Below are 17,965 nucleotides of genomic sequence, written 5' to 3'. Positions count from 1 at the left end.
TTTAATCAAATTGAGCACTTAGAATACTTATCGAATTATCAAATTATCAGAATTATTATCAAAATTATCAAATATTTATCTAGAAAAAAAAAGAATGCTGTTTTACACAGCTGATGTTGTAGCATAGGCACTAAAAAATCCCCTGCTGCATGCAGATTGCTATCATTTCGAAATGTCTTAAAGTAAGTACAAGTGGAGACTAAACACACTGAGAAGTTTTATAGGAACATCAAAACAACTTTATTTCTCATGAAGAACTATTTTTTTTCTCTCGTAAGAAGTCCATCTATTTTTGCCAGATCTCCAAGTGAAACTGTTGCAGAACCTCTCCGGGCAGGTTTTGCCTAAGAGTAAAAAAACACGAGAGAAAATTCAGGGCTTTTTTTTTTTTTTAAAAAGTTATTTTGCAAAAAAACCTTTAAAATACCAGTCACTTCAAAATGTACCTTCAAAGAGAAAATTGTTTGGCGTCACATTACCTGTGATTCATGAAATTTCCAGCCAATCATGTGGAAGATCTGAAATGTTGCAGGTACCGTGCCATCGCTATTTCCATACATTTCTGCCAGGACAGGAAAGGAGAAAAATGGAAAGGTATACAGAACATTAGTTTTAAGAAACAATCAGTTCCCAAAACATCAGAACCAAGTATGACATATTCATCATAGTGACCCTCAGTGAAAGATTTGGGACAATAAAAATATCCCTTACTGGTATATCAATATAGTTCAGATCCTGTCATTATAATTAAGGTTAAAAATACCTGTGCTAAAATAGTATTTTTTTCAGTTCCAAAATGGTTTTATTTTACATAGAGGTCGGAGAAAAGACATGGAAAATACATTCTTAAAGTCATTTCAGGTGAACTCACCTATTAAATACTTACCTCGGTATATTGCTGCAGCTGCCAGCATCGTATCCCTGTGAAGCAGAGGTTTTCTGTTCCAAGAGCAATTACTCTCTCCCATACCTAAAAATATGTTTCAGCTTTAAGGAAAAGAAGATACAGCATATATCATGAGTTAAGTGTCATGCACTAATGGCAGGTTTTTATTACACCAGAGTAAGTACAGAATCTTCTGAATCTCACTGTAAGAGTACAACCTACAGCAGGGAAGTTTCTTACCTGTACAGATCCAAGCCTCTTAATGCCAGTGCTTTGCAATTTACTGTTTGTATTGCTAGGAATGATTTCAGATTATTACCTTCCAGCAAGAGTGTTCAAGCATTTAGATTTTCTAATAAAATTTTTTCACCCACCAAGTACAAAGTGTTTGTTCAGACACCACTCGTATTTTTATCATCAAAACTAAATACCCCAGAAGATTTTTAGTAAGAAATAATCATAAACCTAACCTTAGATAATTCTCATTAATCACTTACTGTATCTGAATGCTTCTGCAGGGAATTAAAGTTCTATTTTCATTAACATATTAACTCTACACAACAGCAGATGACCTGAAATAAGATGCCCTGAATTGCTCCATAAGTAACTACTGACTGCATACCAACAACTACTTTGCAATTCATGACAAATGAACACCAACTCAATTGTTAAGCACCACTTTTTTTTTTGTGTGTGTGTTTTCCTCATACTCTAGTTTGAGGGTCTATTTATTCTCACTCCAAAGCAGTGTCCTGAACATCCTGTTACTTAGGCAGACTCACAAGAAAAAAAAAAGTCATTATGTTGGATATATGCTTCTGTCTTCCTTTCAGGGCTTTTCAGCAGTTTACACTGAGGAGGCTTACAAAGAACAAGAGTAAAAGAGCAACAGGAAATTTACAGAAGACCACAAGTACAAATTTTTGATTTTTCCTTCCCAATAAAAGTGTACTGATGGGCTTACGTTCCTTACGCACTAGTATCAGGAAAAAAGTAATGCTTTCACTATTACAATATGTTCTATTTCAAGTTAATAAACATGCTGAAACTCTTGTGCATCTGTATCGCTGATATGGAAAATGTTTATATGTCCAAAGTATATACTTGCCTTGCAAGTCTTCCATTATCTCAAACAACCCTGGGTAGTTTACTTGAATTTCATCAGTATCCTGAAAGAATTCAGAATCTTAATTTTAGAGCATATCAAATTAAAAACAAAGCACTATGTCAACTTTCAGAGCCTGCTACTTCAGTTCAAACAGAACCACGTATTTCTCAGAAAAATATACTCCCTCAACATTGCTGAAGAATTTTGTCTAGTAGCTCAAATGCAATCAAATTTTAATTGAAGTGCCATTATTTTCTTCTTCTTTTTAGAAGAAACAGCAAGAGTGTTTTTTCAAGTAGGTCTAACATTTTGCGACACATCTCTCCACAAAGACCATGCAAATTCTACTGGGCCACTAGCCAAAGACACTCTTCTGTGGGTTTCAAAAATCACAGTACAGCCAAGAACAGATTTAGTTCAGGCTATTTCAGAAACTTACTTAGCAAAGTGCACTACATGCAGAAATAAGGAAGCACCACATTAGTAATGTACTTGGAAGTAGCATTTCTTATGCACCAGTTCTGATGTTCCACGTTGTTCTGATTTTTTTTTTTTTTAAATAATTACCACAGTCAGGGTGTTGAAGCCAGTTCTTGACAGGAGATGTCCCAAGTCCGATACAGCAGTGAACGGTGATACATGAGGAGAAAAACCCCCTTCTCTCTCTAATTCCGCTAGCTGCAAAGAGCAGCGAAGCTCATACAGAGTGTCTCCCCCAAACATTGAACCAATAAATACTCCATCTGGCTTAAGAACTTGGTGAATCTACAACAGAAGAAAAATTATATTATTTCTTATATTTTTATTAATACTGCGCAACTAAGACATTCTTAGCTTTTTTTTTTTTTATGAACTATAAGAGTAATCATTATAATATCTTTAACAGATTTTTCATATTGACTATTCCACAAGGCAAGTTGCACCACCAAAGTTTTTGGTAACATTGCAAGATATATAATCTGTTCTCAGAAGAGACTATTTGTCCTTAAGAAAGAGAATCACTGGAAATTACATTCACAACCAGGAAACACAAAATACGCTATTTTCAATTTTCAATTTTTCAAATTTCCAGATAAAATAATGTATTTCTTTCCAAGCTTGGTTTTATTACTATTTATTTATTTACAACAAATACCGTGAGCATTATAATTCTTATTTTTACTATTCTGTAATAGGGTACTCCTATTTGTACGAACATGTGATAGGATAGTACATATATGTTTGAAATAAAGGAAAACACGTCAAGCTGGAGAAGACATTCTTCACTCCTGTGCCAAAGCCAGGAGATTTAAAAATAAAAATAAAAAGTTTTCATCTGCAAAAAAGAGCTTAGGTAACCCCCAAATCAGATTTTTTTCAGTAACGTTTGTGGTTTTTCTTCCTCTACAAATATTTGCTTCACATAAGAATCAGAAAGCTTTTATCTGATTAGAGTTGTAATTCAAAATAGATAGCTGAGGCAAATATTGAACACGAATTCCATAAACCAGCTTTGGACTAGTTTGATTTAGAAAATGTTTAGAAAGCTATTAAGTGCAACTGACAATGAAATCAGTAGCACTGACTCAGTTTATATTAGTTACCATGATCTCAGCTGTTAAAACTGTAAAATATTATATAAACGTGTTGTTTTGTAGTTATTTATCCTAAACTGCTTTGAGACAATAAATTAATAGAAGTATCAACTGGTACTCCTCAAACTGCCAGAAATATTGCAAAAAATACCCAACTAACATGAGCTATTTATGTATCTATTTTATTTAAAGAACAGGAAACATATAGAGCTCTGAATGGAAGTAATGGCAAGTGTTGTTTTTTATTTTAAAACAGTTACACTAAAAAACAGTTTCTTACCTCTCTAAAAGCTTTAGGAAGGTCATTCACCCAGTGTAAACTGAAATACCAGAAAGAATTGCAGAGTAAATAAAGTTTTGGGGAAAGGCAAAAAAATGTATATGCTAAGTATGTTTCAAAAGTCAAATCAACAAACAAGTTTTCAGGCTGCAGAAGTTCTGAAACACTGGCATAAGACGCAGTGAAAAATAAAGAAGAAGGTACGTGTGCCTTGAGGTAAATAAATAAATATTAAGAACCATCAGAACACCGCTTTTTCTTAATGTATGCTCATGTTGACTATGCAAATACATTTCATACAGCACGACTTACAGCACTTGTTGCTCAATGGACTACTTTTTTGGTATTAGTATGGAAAGAACATTATTTAACATCTTTATCCAAAAAATCTAAGTGTCAATAAATGATTAACACATACCTCAAGCTGCTAACAACAAGATCAAATGTATCTTCTTTGAAAGGAAGGAATTCCTCATCAGCTACAATGTTGATTGTAGGTACTTTAGATTCTACAGCGTTTTTCTAATGTTGGGTTATAATAAAAACATCATCAGATATTTGCTCCTTTTGCTTTTCAGCATTATGGAATTAAGTACATTAACACTCAGAAAGCCACTTACAAAAACATTCTCTGCCATATCAACTTGAATAAGTTTTTCGACTATTTCCTGAAATAAAATAAGAAACTCCGTCAACCATTTGAGTTGTTTTATAAATCGACATGAGTTATTTTTGAACGCTTACACGTATAAAGAATTTCTAACACTTGATTAAACTTTTCATAAAGCTGAAGATATTTTTCTCCCCTAGTGTGATACTTAGCAATTGCTCCTTGGGAAAACAGTTGAGGTAAAAGTAGTAAGAACCCTGAGGTTCAGTCAGATATAAACCACAGAATAGCAGACAGCAAAGTCCATTTACAGACTGCATGGTTTATGAAGGACATGCTGTTCTTCATTTTAAAAATCCCCATACTGATAGTTCTTGCTGACAATTAAGTGTGTGCAACAAAGACTGACCGAAAAATATGCACCTCCCAACTGAGGACTGAAAGTTAACTACTCCACAACAGTAGCTTCCCTTGCACTATTATTTGTCTAATCTTCAAATCTAGAGTCCAAGTCTTACGAGGAGAGGTTGAGGGAGCTGGGGTTGTTTAGCTTGAAAAAAAGGAGGCTCAAGGGAGGCCTTATCGTTCTGTACAATTACCTTAAAGGTGTTTGTAACGAGGTGGGGGTTAGGCTTTTCTCCCAAGCATCAAGTGATAAGGCGAGGGGTAGTTTGGATATTAGGAGAAATTTCCTTACTGAAAGGGCTGTGCGGCATTGGAACAGGCTGCTCAGGGAAGTGGTTGAGTCCCCATCCCTGGAGGTCTTCAAGAAATGCGTAGATGTGGAACTTAGTAGCACGGTTTAGTGGTGGACTTGTCAGTACTAGGTTAAAGGCTGGACTAGACACATCTTTGGACTGGAGGTACGTGTATGAGGTTAAAAGTAAAGGAACTTCCTCGTTAGCATTCAGAAGGTTATTTTAACTTACACCAGAGCCCTCCTAGAAAACAGATGGTAGAACACGCGCTTCGAAGCACGACACACCAGTACCTTGGTTAAATGCTGAGCGATGTAACCTCTCCCAGAGCCCACATCCAAAGCGAGAGGGAAGGTCCTGGGGGACAGGCGGAACAAGGTTTAAAGCCGCGCTCCCTCCAGCCCCGCTCCGAGCACGCCTCCAGCTGCCGGGCGGCGAGACCCACCTGGGGATGTCCAGCAGCCTGTCGGCCACCCTGCCGCCGACCTGTGGGGACAGTCTGCCCGTCAGCGACACCGGGGGCGCGGTGCCATCCCCGTCCCCATCCCCGTCCCCGTCCCTACCCCACCTCCTCCCGCAGGTACTCGCACTGCGCCCGCTGCGCCTGCACCGCCGCCCAGTTCTTCTGCTTCCGCTTCAGCCGCCGGTCGAAGGGGCTCAGCACGCCCGGAGAGGCGGCGGTAGGGGGCGAGGAGGAGGAGGAGGCAGCGGCGGCCGGCGGCACCCACAGCCGGCGCCCACCCCACCTCACGGCCCCCCGCCGCCACGCGCGGCCCGCCGCCGCCATGATGCGCGGCGCGCACCCGCCCCTTCCCCTCCGCCCCTCCCCGAGCATGCGCGCCGCCGCCATTTTGCGGGATTGGCTGGGAGCGGGCTGAGCGCTGCGGCCGCCGTAGCTGTGGTGGCAGCGCGTGGTGGGCTGAGGTGAGGTGCTGCCGGCCGGTGGGGGCCGTTAACGGTTTTAACGGTCGTTACCGAGTTTTAACGGTCGTTACCGGGCGGTGGGCGCGGGTCAGTGGTAGGGTCTGTTGTTGGGGGGCAGCCTGAGCTCGCTGTGAGTCCTTCTCCCACCGCCGCCCCCAGGGTTTGGGGCTTTCCCTGCGCGTTCCTTGGGGAATCCTTTTAGATAGAGGTTACAAACTTGACTTTATTAATCTTTTTTTTTTTCCAGTTATGTATCTAAAATTATACTTTTTCGAATACAAACTGCTTTCTTTTCTTTCATGTTCCAGTTACCCAAGCCTCCATTGACACCCAAAATGGCATCCCAGCAGGAAATCCTGAGCGATGAGCGGTTCAGCCGTGTCACCAGGGATCCCAGGTTTTGGGAGATGCCAGAAAAAGATCGCAAAGTCAAGATCGACAAGCGGTTCCGAGCAATGTTTCACGACAAGAGGTTCAAGCTCAAGTGCGCGGTGGATAAAAGAGGGCGCCCTGTTAACTATACCTCTGTGGAGAACCTCAGGAAGTTTTATGCCCTGTCAGAGTCTGACTCTGAACTTTCAGAAGATGATAGTGAAGTATGCACAGAGAAGAAAAAAAAGAAGAAGAAAGCTAAGCCTAAAGAAGAAGTAGATTCTGTAAAACCACTTGCTGATGGTCACCCTAGGAAAGAGAGTAAACTAACCAAACAAGGGGCGGACCGAACGGGTGAAGCCGTGACAAAACTGAATGATCAAAATGAGGGGCAGAAAGTTGCATTGAGGACCAAGTTGAAAGAGGACTCTAAGAAAATTGTAACAGAAATTGATCACTGTCAGGGAAACAAGGACCTTTCACCCCCATGGGAAAACAAGCAAAGAAATGAATCAGGAGGAAGATTGGTTTCAGTTCAAAACAAGCAAAAGCCTTCACGGCCAAGTGGTGCTAAATCAGAAAAAGCTCCTAGGAAGGATCATTCCCTAGGAGGAAAAACAAAAGAATCAGGTTAGTTGTTAAAGTAACAGGTAAATTCACCTATATTTATATGTGTGTTGTTGCCATTGTTTTATGCATAGAAAATATATATATATATTTTTTTCCCGCAATATCAGCCATGGAATAACTGGCTCGGGTTCAGTGTTGCCGAAGAATCAGAGTTGGTCAGCTGCTCACAGAGTTGGTGCTTGTCCTTCTGTAACATTGTGGACAACGATGTCCTCTCCTTTGCTGGAGCTGAAATCGTTCGTTAGGGTAGTTAGAAAAGTAAAATGTATTGTATTGCATACATTTGTGTATCTGCCAAACTGAATATTGAATATAAGGTCTGATGCCATGAGAACTTAATATAAACAGTCACTAAGTGAAAGCATAAGAAGAGCAGTGTAAGCCCTTAGTACAAGAGGGAGTTAGAACAGGTGATTTGAACTCTGTTTATACTATCTCTGTGCATATAGCCTGTATTATTAAAACCCAACTTTTAATCTGTTGATTCTGTATGTATAGTTAGAATAAAATAATAATAGTCTGTTAATTCGCTAATACAACTGTAGGACTGGAGAGCAATAAATTAAAAAAACTGAAGAGGCAATACTGATGATTTGTTGTTTGTACTTCCATGATATAGCCTGTTCTTGTGTTATGTACTTAAGAGGTTTTGTAACTCCATACAAAGTAAACCTTTGTTTTTTCATCCTTGTAAAAGATCTTATGTAGTTACAGCATAAAAATGGATATTTAATGTTTATATTTTAGGGACTGTGCACAGAGACACCTGTGATGAAAGTGATGTCAGTGAAAGCCAATTAGAGGAAGAAACTTCTGAGGGAGAAAACTTAGAGTATGCAGAAACAGAAGAGGAGTCACAAGACGATGGGGAAACAGGCGAGGATGAGGAGTCAGAAGATGATGGAGAAACAGGCGAAGAAGATAGTGATTCAGAAGACGATGAAAGTGATATGGGGCCTGATCTAGCTAGAGGTATAGGGAACATTGAAACAAGCTCAGAGGATGATGAGGACTTAGATGATCTATTTCCAAAGGAGCCCGAGATTGAGCATTCATGGGGTGAACTAGATAAAGATGCGCCTCGTGGAGATGAGGTAAAACTACATCTGCATGTGGAAAGTTGCTATGTGATTACCTCAAAGACGTATGTTGTTATGAGTTGATTGTGGATCTTCATTTATATAACTGTTTGTGAAAGTATTTTTCATAGCGGTTTTTCAGCATTTCTCATTACAAAATGCAAGCCATCCTGAAATTGGCTGAGCATGAGAGACCTTGGGCATTCTCTCCTGTATTCCTCTGCATCTAAGCAGAGGCTCATCTATGAATGTTACCTGCAAGTGAAAGAACGAATGGAATTGAGCTTTTTAAGAAATTCTGGAATTTAAGTAATACTGCTTATGTTTATTACTTATTCTTTTCCACTTTTCTAATTTGTTTTTTTTGATTCATACTTGAAGTTAAGAACTTAGTAGACAACGAAGCAGGACTCACACAGTTATTTTATACGAAATCGCAGTAGTGTGGTGCTGTTGTAACACTGATATTTATTGCTATTATGACTAACCATGTGGTGATAACCCAGTCCTAAGTGCTGATGTTATAAATGCAGTCCTAATTCCGTTGTTGGTGCAGTCCAGTGCACCAGTTGGTGCTTCACCATTTGTGACCTTTTATCTGCTCTGTTGATTGCTGTTTCTGACCTTTGCTAGTTTAAGAGATACTGAGTCTTGGGGAAAATACTACTTTTATGTTTTCTGCAGTTTGTTGCTGACTCAATTTTTTTTAAAGAACAGTTGCTAGAGAGTTGTGTATTCCACAAAGGAGATGGGAATTAAACTTAAAAACTTTGTCCTGTTTTTTTCTCCCATTCAGATTACAAGCAGACTGGCAGTTTGTAACATGGATTGGGATAGGCTGAAGGCTAAGGACTTGCTGGCTTTATTTAATTCTTTTTTACCCAAAGGAGGGACTATATTTCATGTTAAGGTAAGACCTGATTTCTAAAAGAGGTAATGACTTTTACTGGAAAGAGGGGGGAAGCCTGCAAAGAGAGGGAGTTCTGTGGAAGAACCAAACGAGAAATTAACGTGATAAATGAGAAACTGTATGTGTTGCAATTTAACTAGCTGTGTTAGAAGTAAATCACAGAATTGTAGAATATCCAGAGTTGAAAAGGACTGACAGGGAGCTGGACAATTGAGCCCATCTCCTGGCTCCACACAGGACCACCCCAAAATCAAACCCTATGTCTGAGAGCATTGTCCAAATGCTTCTTGAACTCTGTCAGCTTTGTGCCGTGACCTCTTCCCTGAGGGGCCTGTCCCAGTGCCTGACCACCCTCTGGGTACAGAGCCTTTCCCTAACCCCGAGTCTGACCCTCCCCTGTCCCAGCTCCATGCCGTTCCCTCGGGTCCTGTCACTATCCCCAGAGAGCAGAGCTCAGCGCCTGCCCCTCCGCTCCCCTTGCGAGGGAGCTGCAGGCCGCCATGAGGCCTCTCCTCAGCCTGCTCTGCTCTGGGCTGAACGAACCAATGGACCTCAGCTGCTCATAAGTCTTGCCTTCTAGAGTCTTCTAGACTCTTCTCAGCAAAGGATTTGTATGTAGAGATAAATTCTGAAGGTGTTAACACCTGGTCTTTATGAGGCTGGCTCCAAACGCTGTTTTGCTGAGCCTAACAGTGAAGTTCTCTGAGTCTAGTAGACTACATTTCTGTAGCTAGTTTAATTTTCAGTAGCCTATGGGGTAGATTACTCAACCTTAAACCTGTCAATTTTCAAGTGCTTTACAGTCCCTTTTATCATTGCAGAGGTTGGTTTGTTTTTCATCAATTTTGAGTTATTTATAAACTGACTAAATTCTGATAGTTAAGTCCTATTTTTCTGTTTTTAGTATCTGCTTCCAGCAGAAGTTTTTTGAGAAACGTTATTACCGCAGTCCTTTTTGAAATGGGCCACAGTAAGATGTCAGGGCTTCTGTTCTTCATCTGTCTGGAAACATTCCCATTTCTAAATCTGTTTATTCCAGTCTTTTGCGTACGTTAACACTAAGAGGGTATTAAAGTTTGTGGAGTTGATGGCTTTATCTTTCTTTCTCTAAAACCAGTGAACTCTAAAAGGCTTGGTGAGATTTTTTTCTTAATTGGTATACATTATGCTGCTGCAGTTAAAATTTGTTTTTGTGATGTTGTATTTGTAGATTTATCCTTCAGAGTTTGGAAAAGAAAGATTGAAAGAGGAAGAACAACAAGGACCTGCAGAACTAGTTGATCTTCCAGAGAATACCACAGAAAAAGACGGGTATTAATTTAATCTTCAAATGAGAGATAGAAGTCTTAATTCCTAGTGAAACGCCTGGTCAGCTGCTTTTTGCAGATTTTCATTTGTGGGAGTCTCCTGTGGACAAATTAATTTTATATCTTTTTTTTGAGAGAGATTTTAAACCTGACCCATGTACATTGTCAATGCATTGAATAGATGCGTTATGATAAAACTCGAGAAAATTTTCATATTGATAAGTGACTTGAAAATTTTTATTACATAGCTCATTGCAGTAATAAATGGAACAAATGTGTGGAGAGCTTAAAATGTTTTTCTCTGCAAATTGCCATTCATACAACAAACTCCCTTTGTTGCTTACTGTTGAAACTTTTATCTGCGTAACCAACAGGGACCATAACTTAGCCCAAGAATTCCCAGGTTGAGCCTTCCTGAATGCCACCTGCAGCGGCCCTGGCTTACTAGGCTGAGCTCATCAGGCCTACCATTGTCCAGGCTTCTTCAGGCATGTCTCTTTTTCTTTTGTTCCACTCCTCTCTTGTTCTGCTTGAAAGTCTTGTCTGTATGGAACTGGAGAGGTTTTGATTTAATATTTTTCCAGAATTTCCAGATGTTTGGCAACCTGAGTGGAGCCCATTTTGTATAATACATCCCACTGGACTGCCCTATATTTGGAAAATCTGGATGCTTCTAAAACAGGTGTAAATTTCTTTGCAGAAAGTCTCCGGTGCATCAGGGAATTGTATAATGAACTTAAAGCATGTGCTGAAGTCAGCTTCACTCTGTGCTTCAAGGTGCACCCTAAATTATTGGGTTTACTGCTCAGTGAGCTCCAGACACTCAAACATAATGAATGGAAATCCGGATATCTCAGGCACCTCTGTGATACCTCTGCACATACCCTTTACAGTTATAGGCCAGGACCTCAGCCCTGTGATCTGTCTCCTCCGTTTTTCCACCAATTCATCTACTTGTCAACCTCTTTTCTGCTTTTTTTTTTTAACTTCATCTTCTGTGACGACAGCACCACCTGTGCTACTGAAGTTGGTATCCTGATTCCCTTTCTCAGCCGTATCACTTTCTTATTCATTACTCCTACATTGTTTCTCTCCAGCATGAGAATCTGAAATCCTGTCCTCTTACAGTCTTGCAGTTTTGGTTAATGTTCTTAACATGCAACGGTACTTCTATATGAAAATGTTTATCAGCCTTGCAAGGAGCCAGGATTTCAGGTGCCATCCCAGCTAAATAAGTGCAGACACCTCGACAGGAAGGATTAAATGGTACTTCTTGTGGCATGCATAGGGGCATGCAAAGATGCTACCCTGTGTGCCCTGTGCAGAGACGCTAACCTCGTGATGCCTGTAGGAGGCAGAGCTGGATAGAGTTGCTGCTGCATAATGTCTTCAAGTGATTTGAACGCTGCCAGTAATTTAAAAGTTGGGAATTTCATGACTCCAGTCCTAGCATGTTAGCTCATCTTGTGGAAAATACCATTATAAAAGCACCAAGTGAAACAGCACCTCCTTTAATCAAACTATGAATTAGTTTTTTTGAGTAAAGCTGAATGGGTATTTGTAAAGCTTCATGCTGTTTAACATCTAATCGTAGTAAAAGATGAGGAGAGTGTTTGAATGGTGCATGTTTTTAAGTTGATTGTGTTGTTTTCTACTTTTGCAGGCTTTACAGGGAAAAATTAAGGGAGCATCAGTTTAAACGACTGAAGTACTTCTATGCAGTTGTAGAATGTGACTCTCCAGAAACAGCCAATAAAATTTATGAGGAATGCGATGGGTTGGAATTTGAAAGTAGCTGCTCTTTTATTGACCTGAGGTAAATTCAGTGCTGACTGCCTTACATATGTATCCTGGGTGTGGAGGGGGGCAATAAATTTAAAACCAATTTTAAATAATTTGAACTAAACATTATTGCGTTGTAACCAAAATGAGATTTATTTAATTTTTAAATTAGGCAAGCAATGCATTGTTAAGGTGTGGAGTTCTTTTGTTTGTTTGTTTTCCCTTGAGCTGGAAAGTTTCATTTTCTTACTGGAAAATTGCAAGTTTGAGAGGAGCTCTGAATAGAGAGATTATTCTCCGGTAAAAAGTTCTGGATGAGTCTTCAACCTTTTGGTAAAATTCAAGTTGTTGAGAAAACAGGACAACATACTGCTGCTCTCGTGCTTTTTCAGGGTTGCTTACCACAGGGCAAGAATGTTGTCCTGAAGCTGCAACAGATTACTATGCTAGTTCCTGTGAATAAGCTGGAAGCTCTAATATTTCAAAAGTCACGTTTGGGAATAGGAATTTTAAGTTCTAGTGGTGTTTTATTGTTAGTGTTTCCTTTTGTTACCAAAAAGTCTTCTGTTCTGAGCAGAAGTGAGGTTACTAAATCATGTTAAGTTTGGACAGAAGCTGGCTTTGTCTACTGGAACCCATGTTAATGGGCACTCTTGGAAATTGGTGAAAGATAACTTTTTTGTTTTGAATCATTGTCTAGAGGAGATTAATTCATTTTCCTTTGAATCATTCTGGAGGAGATCATCTCTGCCAAATAAACGCACAACTTTTCTTGCTTCTAAACACAGAAAGACAATGTTTTACAGCAGACAGCTGTTTGAAATTCCCCAATCCTTTTCCTAATCTTCCACTTTATTAAATTTTAGTGTTGAATAGTATTCATCATATTACATTTGTAGTGATTAAAAATAAATCACTCAATAACTTAATTTCACATGTAGTGCACAAAGGTGTTTATTTAATCTAACTTTTGGTGGATACAAGAGTCGTCTCTAAATTTTTTTTTCCTACTAATTGTTATGTTAATGATGTACCAGGCTTCCTTAAAATGTTTTGATTTTTTTTTTAGTTCATCTGTTTTAAAATTGTATTTTACTTTTTTCTTCCTAATTTTTAGTATAAACTTTCCTGTAAAGCAAATTCTTAAAACATAATTCTTCGAAAACTGAAAATCACCCCCAAAACAAACAAACAAAACACCACCCTGACTCTGCCTGCTACCAAACTGCAAATTGTTTAGTTTACTTCCCCAACATGGTGAGGTTAAAGACTGAAAATCTGTGGAATAGCTGTGCAAAAGCCAGACAGTTAGTGTGTGTGTGTGTGTGGCACTTGTGTATTGCTTTGGTTTCCTTCTCAGGCTTACTGACTATATTTTAGCAAATTCTTTTGTGCTGATGTACCATATTTGTGAAAAGCTTAGACTGCTTGTACTATGAAATTTCCCAGTATATTTGAATAATAACATGCTTTATCTGCCTTTAAGATTTATTCCAGATAATGTTACATTTGATGATAAGCCAAAAGATGTAGCCTCAGAAGCGAATGTATCTGTATATAAACCAAAGTACTTCACATCTGCTGCTATGGGAACATCAAAGGTATCTTTACAATGCTTTCATCATGTTTTTCTAATTTGTTTAGTTTTATTGTCAGATTTTAAATTATATGTAAGTGGTAGGGAAAAGCTTCCTGCTTGTCTTAAGCATTTCAAAATAGAAACATCCAATATGTTACAAGATGCAGGCATGCTACAGAGCTGCAAGTTGTGACCCAAGATATAAGCTTGAATTTTGTTGTATGAGAGGTTCGACTTTTCTGTTAGAAATTGAATACTACATTTTGACCTCGTAATACCCCTCTTACAAGTTGCGCATGGACTTAACTTTGTTATCCACAGTTAAATCTTCTAATTTGCTGAAAATGGTTGTTTGTGTGTAGTTCAAGAGGCTTTTTGGTGGTGGTGTCAGGCTTAAACAGTTGCTTCCCTTCCTTGTAGCAATCCATTTCTGCTGTCTTATGTGACAGCCAAAATGTTCATCTGGCTATGAAATGAACCGGATTGGGGAAGTGATTAGTTGAGAACTAAGTAATTTCTGCAGGATAATTTTTCAGTCATGTGTTTCATCTTCCTAGTTGAGGGTGCAGTTGCGCAAACACTTCATTGTCCCTATTGCAATCCATGCCTGATTCCAGGAATGAGTTTGTGCTGGAGGAAGAGAGAAGAGAAGTTGGAGGCTGCTGCTTCAATACCAGTATCTGCTGCCACAAAGGAAACTTGGCTTAGAGAGATTTTGGGTTGTGTGACCTGATGTTACAGAACCCTTGAATGCAATAGGAGACTTCATTCTTCCATGTAGTTAAAGCTCCTTGAAACTCTTGTTGCTGAAGAATTTTGAAGAAGTTATTAAATCTATTATAATAAATTATTATTATAGGTAATTGTTCTGTAGGAACATTAGTAATAGGTTTACACTTTTTAAGTAGAAAGTATCAATTTTTTTCTAAAAAAAAAAACAAACCTGTCTTGACATGCTTAATTTTAGTGCTTCAGCTTCTAGAAGTGGCTTTCTTATTTTTAAGGTAGATATAACATGGGATGAAACAGATCACGAACGAGTAATGTCACTTAACAGAACTTTTAAAAAAGAGGAGCTCCTTGACATGGATTTTCAAGCTTACTTGGCTTCATCTAGTGAAGAAGAGGAAGAACAGCAGCAAGGTACCTACATAAATGTTGTTCACAAAGTCAGTAGCTACATTTAATTAACTCGTGTTCAAAATACTGTATAAATTCCACATCATCAGAAAATGCTTTGAATGTCTCCTTTTATAGGGAATTGTTATACTCTGTACTCCTTATACTCATTATAGAGAAAGTATGGTCAAGTTCTACTCTGAAAATAACCTATCTTTGCTACAGAGCTAAAAGTCTCTGAAAATGGTGTATACCTACTTTTCTATATATGTATTATGACCTGGGTGGTGAGCACATTTGTATCTTTGATTCACTCTTCAATTAGGAGATAAATGGATTGATGATAGAATGCTGACAGATGATGGAAAACTTCTTGAAAAATTCTGTAAATCTTTGAGTTAGGCCTGGTAACATGGCAGCTGTAGAGTTCCTCGGATTTACTGGGACTTGACATTCCTTTTTCCCGCCCCTTTATTTCTTTATTTCTGTTCTGTTTTTGTTTTTATTTGAGTTAAATACTGACTGCAAAAACAAACTTTTCCAGTGTTTTCTATCCATAGTAAGAAAACACATGTTCAAATTTCTAAAATTTCTCTTAAAGCCACAGCTGAGATTCATTATACAGACCTGACTCTGATTCTCCAAATAAATAACATCACCATTATGACCTCAAAATGGCCAAATTCCTTTTTCGAAGACAAAGGACAAAATTCTATTGCACTTCTGCAATAGAATTTGTGAACTATATCAGCTGATTTAGGAGTTACAGATTATTTAGAGCATTGATAAGTGAGACAGTTTGACTTTCATGTTTAAACCTCGCTTTCAAAGAGCTTCCTGTTTCTCACTTGTCATGCAAAATCTCTTTACCTAGTGTAATTAATGTTTAATTAAGCCAAACATAATGGTTATAAATGGATTCAAGTAGAAACATTGTGATTCATCTAAATCATAGTTCATTTTCGCCAATATCGATAATTCTGTTAAAGAGGAGACTTTTCGTTGTACGTTTGACTGACTTTCCTAGAGACTGTGGTAGCTATCAAGTTCATTCAGTTCAGAATAAAAATAAGCTTTCTTTCTGTAGAGTTTGAGTAACACTGACTTAAAAATTATTTTAAAAAAATAAAATGGTGGGGGATCAGGAGTTTCCCTAAAGATTTAGTCCCTATGTGGCTGTTTTACGATTAGTAGCTTGGGCCTCTAAGTACAAAATCACTTCCTTCCTTTTTTTTTTTTCTCCTACCCCTCTCTTTATTTTTCAGGGTAATGTAATATTTCAACTGGAAAATTCTATTTTATAGTATTTAGTATATAATAGTATACAGTATAGTAATAGTATGGTATAGTGTTATATATGTAGTGATTTGCTATCTTCATGGCCCTCTGTATACATACTAAAGTCTCTGCAGGGCAAGGACACGCTGAAGAAGCTGTCCTAAGGCTGGGCCTGCTGGGATACCCTAGACAGGACATGGAATGGATCTTAGAGGGCCCTGGGGAGGATGTAGATTGTACAAAGGTCCTTAAGCGCAGCAGTAGCTCTTCTTGGGTAACCACAGTGTGAATGACAGTAGTGAAAACCTGTGGTATGAGACTTCTGGTACTCCAAAGCTTTACTCCAAAGTCTTGCTTTGTGAGGGGGAAGGTAAGCTGCAGAATGTGCTTAAGGGAACCTTATGAAAGATTGGAGCGGCAGCAAATTTTAATTGCTTTCGGATTCTTGTTGCTTCTTAAAAATAGGAAGAGAATGTCATGTAACTTTTAAAGTCTTATGTGTATGGTGCAAATTCCTCAATTACTTTACTTGTTTTCACTCTAAAAATCAGTCTGCTCTTAATTGGTCATATATATAGCCTAAATTACAAGGAAAAGAACATGTCATTAAGCCTTAATCAAGTCTTTCAAGCAGATATTAAAATGGGTTTATACAGCATTAAAGTAGGTTGTTGTAATCAGATGTGTTTGAAGCATGCAAAAGAGCATGACAGATTTTTCTGGTTATGGAGTTGGGAAATTTGCTGGCAGCAGACTTAGCAATATCTTGGCAGGATAAATGTCCATTTGTTTCTTATATTACATAAAAATATGTTTATAAGCTGCACCTCCATGACCTTAATTCTCTAGTAATGCTTAGTAAAATGCATTAATAGGAGCAGTAGCTGCAGAGAAAAGTATTTCGGTTTTCTTAGTTCAGGTTTTCAAGGCTACTGCTGCGTTAAAAGAACAGCCTCTGTTACAGAGTGGTGATAGAATCCATAAGTGAGCAATACTGAAGAAATTTTAAGTAAACTTCTGTTTCTGGGGAGGGAGAGAGATTGACCTAGAGTTATGTTATCACACTAACACATTTTAGACCTGAAATTGTGTAGTTCCTAATGATGGTTTTGAGAAATAAGTTGTTAATAGAGGAATGGTGTTGCCATGTCCATAACGTGTTCCTGACGTTTTATCCGTTGAGTTATAAGATACAAAGCAAGATTTTGCCCAGCAGAATTATGTGGCACTATGCACAAAAGGGAAAAATAGCTGTTTGAATGGAAAGGTAGGAGTGTGATAAGAAGGAAAAAAAATGTTCTGGCCATCTCATTTATTTATTTGTATGCTTTATTTAAAAACAGCTTTTGTTGCCCTGATCCATTCTCGTTTTTATTATATTTTTCAAGTTAAAAATGTCTGTTATGAATGTTGTTGTTATACAACAGTTTTGTAATGTCATGTATTTCAGTTTCATGGACCTGATATATAGTAGTTTGTGGGCACAAAGCATCTCCTTTACATTGCTTCTAAACTCTCTGTTGCTTGGATGCATTTGTTGTGATTAGTAAAACTTCGTGGTGTGCATCAAATTCAAGCCCGTAACTGCTATTTTGATTGTGAGCACCAATGACTTAGTTTATGGCATTTTAAACGATGCTTCAAATTAAGCAGCATGGTGTTGATGCCTAAGATTTTGTGCTGGTGGTTTTTTTATCTTTGCAATAAAAAGATCATATTTGCTGTGCTGCTTTGCTCTTCCCCACAGAGTACGTGAAGAGACTATATGACACAACACTTTAACTGGTGTGGTTTTGAGTAGTTGTTCTTGATGGAGGTGTTACGTGCAG

The 17,965-nt window shown here is 38.4% G+C and overlaps 2 protein-coding genes across 4 annotated transcripts in view; one reads left to right on the top strand and one right to left on the bottom strand.

Moving 5' to 3' along the window:
* Positions 1-216: 216 nt before the first annotated feature.
* Positions 217-6,021, bottom strand: NDUFAF5 (NADH:ubiquinone oxidoreductase complex assembly factor 5). Of its 3 annotated transcripts, none has more exons than XR_014582121.1 (11): positions 5,725-6,021; positions 5,602-5,642; positions 5,450-5,513; positions 4,469-4,516; positions 4,267-4,370; positions 3,849-3,888; positions 2,562-2,759; positions 1,995-2,055; positions 887-987; positions 480-562; positions 217-344 (listed from the first exon to the last, which is right to left on the bottom strand). XR_014582121.1 is itself a non-coding variant. In XM_083830518.1 (11 exons), exons 1-11 carry the CDS (start codon positions 6,004-6,006, stop codon positions 258-260), a joined length of 1,092 nt encoding a protein of 363 aa, XP_083686644.1. In that variant the 5' UTR covers positions 6,007-6,021; the 3' UTR covers positions 217-257. The 3 variants fall into 3 exon arrangements, 2 of the variants coding, with proteins under 2 accessions (XP_083686644.1, XP_083686645.1); XM_083830518.1 differs by having other exon boundaries at positions 887-970; XM_083830519.1 differs by lacking the exons at positions 5,450-5,513; positions 5,602-5,642; positions 5,725-6,021 and adding an exon at positions 5,156-5,433 and having other exon boundaries at positions 887-970.
* ESF1 (ESF1 nucleolar pre-rRNA processing protein homolog) overlaps positions 5,957-17,965 on the top strand; it is a 30,959-nt gene continuing 18,950 nt past the window's right edge. The window contains exons 1-8 of the mRNA XM_083830517.1: positions 5,957-6,080; positions 6,389-7,082; positions 7,830-8,176; positions 8,958-9,071; positions 10,282-10,382; positions 12,042-12,194; positions 13,647-13,761; positions 14,744-14,882. Coding sequence (XP_083686643.1) covers positions 6,416-7,082; positions 7,830-8,176; positions 8,958-9,071; positions 10,282-10,382; positions 12,042-12,194; positions 13,647-13,761; positions 14,744-14,882 — 1,636 coding nt within the window. The 5' untranslated portion in view covers positions 5,957-6,080; positions 6,389-6,415. The remainder of the gene's footprint in view (positions 6,081-6,388; positions 7,083-7,829; positions 8,177-8,957; positions 9,072-10,281; positions 10,383-12,041; positions 12,195-13,646; positions 13,762-14,743; positions 14,883-17,965) is intronic.

The sequence above is a fragment of the Anser anser genome, assembly GCF_964211835.1.
Source record: "Anser anser genome assembly, chromosome: 3".
NCBI classification, from domain to species: Eukaryota; Metazoa; Chordata; class Aves; order Anseriformes; family Anatidae; genus Anser; species Anser anser.
Note: the sequence above shows the minus strand (reverse complement) of the source record. Positions and strands in the feature narration are given on the sequence as shown.

What these genes read in the sequence shown, in the direction of transcription:
- NDUFAF5 (XM_083830518.1), bottom strand. Translation starts at nt 6,006, where the DNA reads ATGGCGGCGGCGCGCATGCTCGGGGAGGGGCGGAGGGGAAGGGGCGGG. An exon ending in ATATGGCAGAGAATGTTTTT is followed by an intron (nt 4,371 to 4,468) that starts GTAAGTGGCTTT and finishes ACCCAACATTAG; the next exon opens with AAAAACGCTGTAGAATCTAA. An exon ending in AGCTGCAGCAATATACCGAG is followed by an intron (nt 563 to 886) that starts GTAAGTATTTAA and finishes CTGTCCTGGCAG; the next exon opens with AAATGTATGGAAATAGCGAT.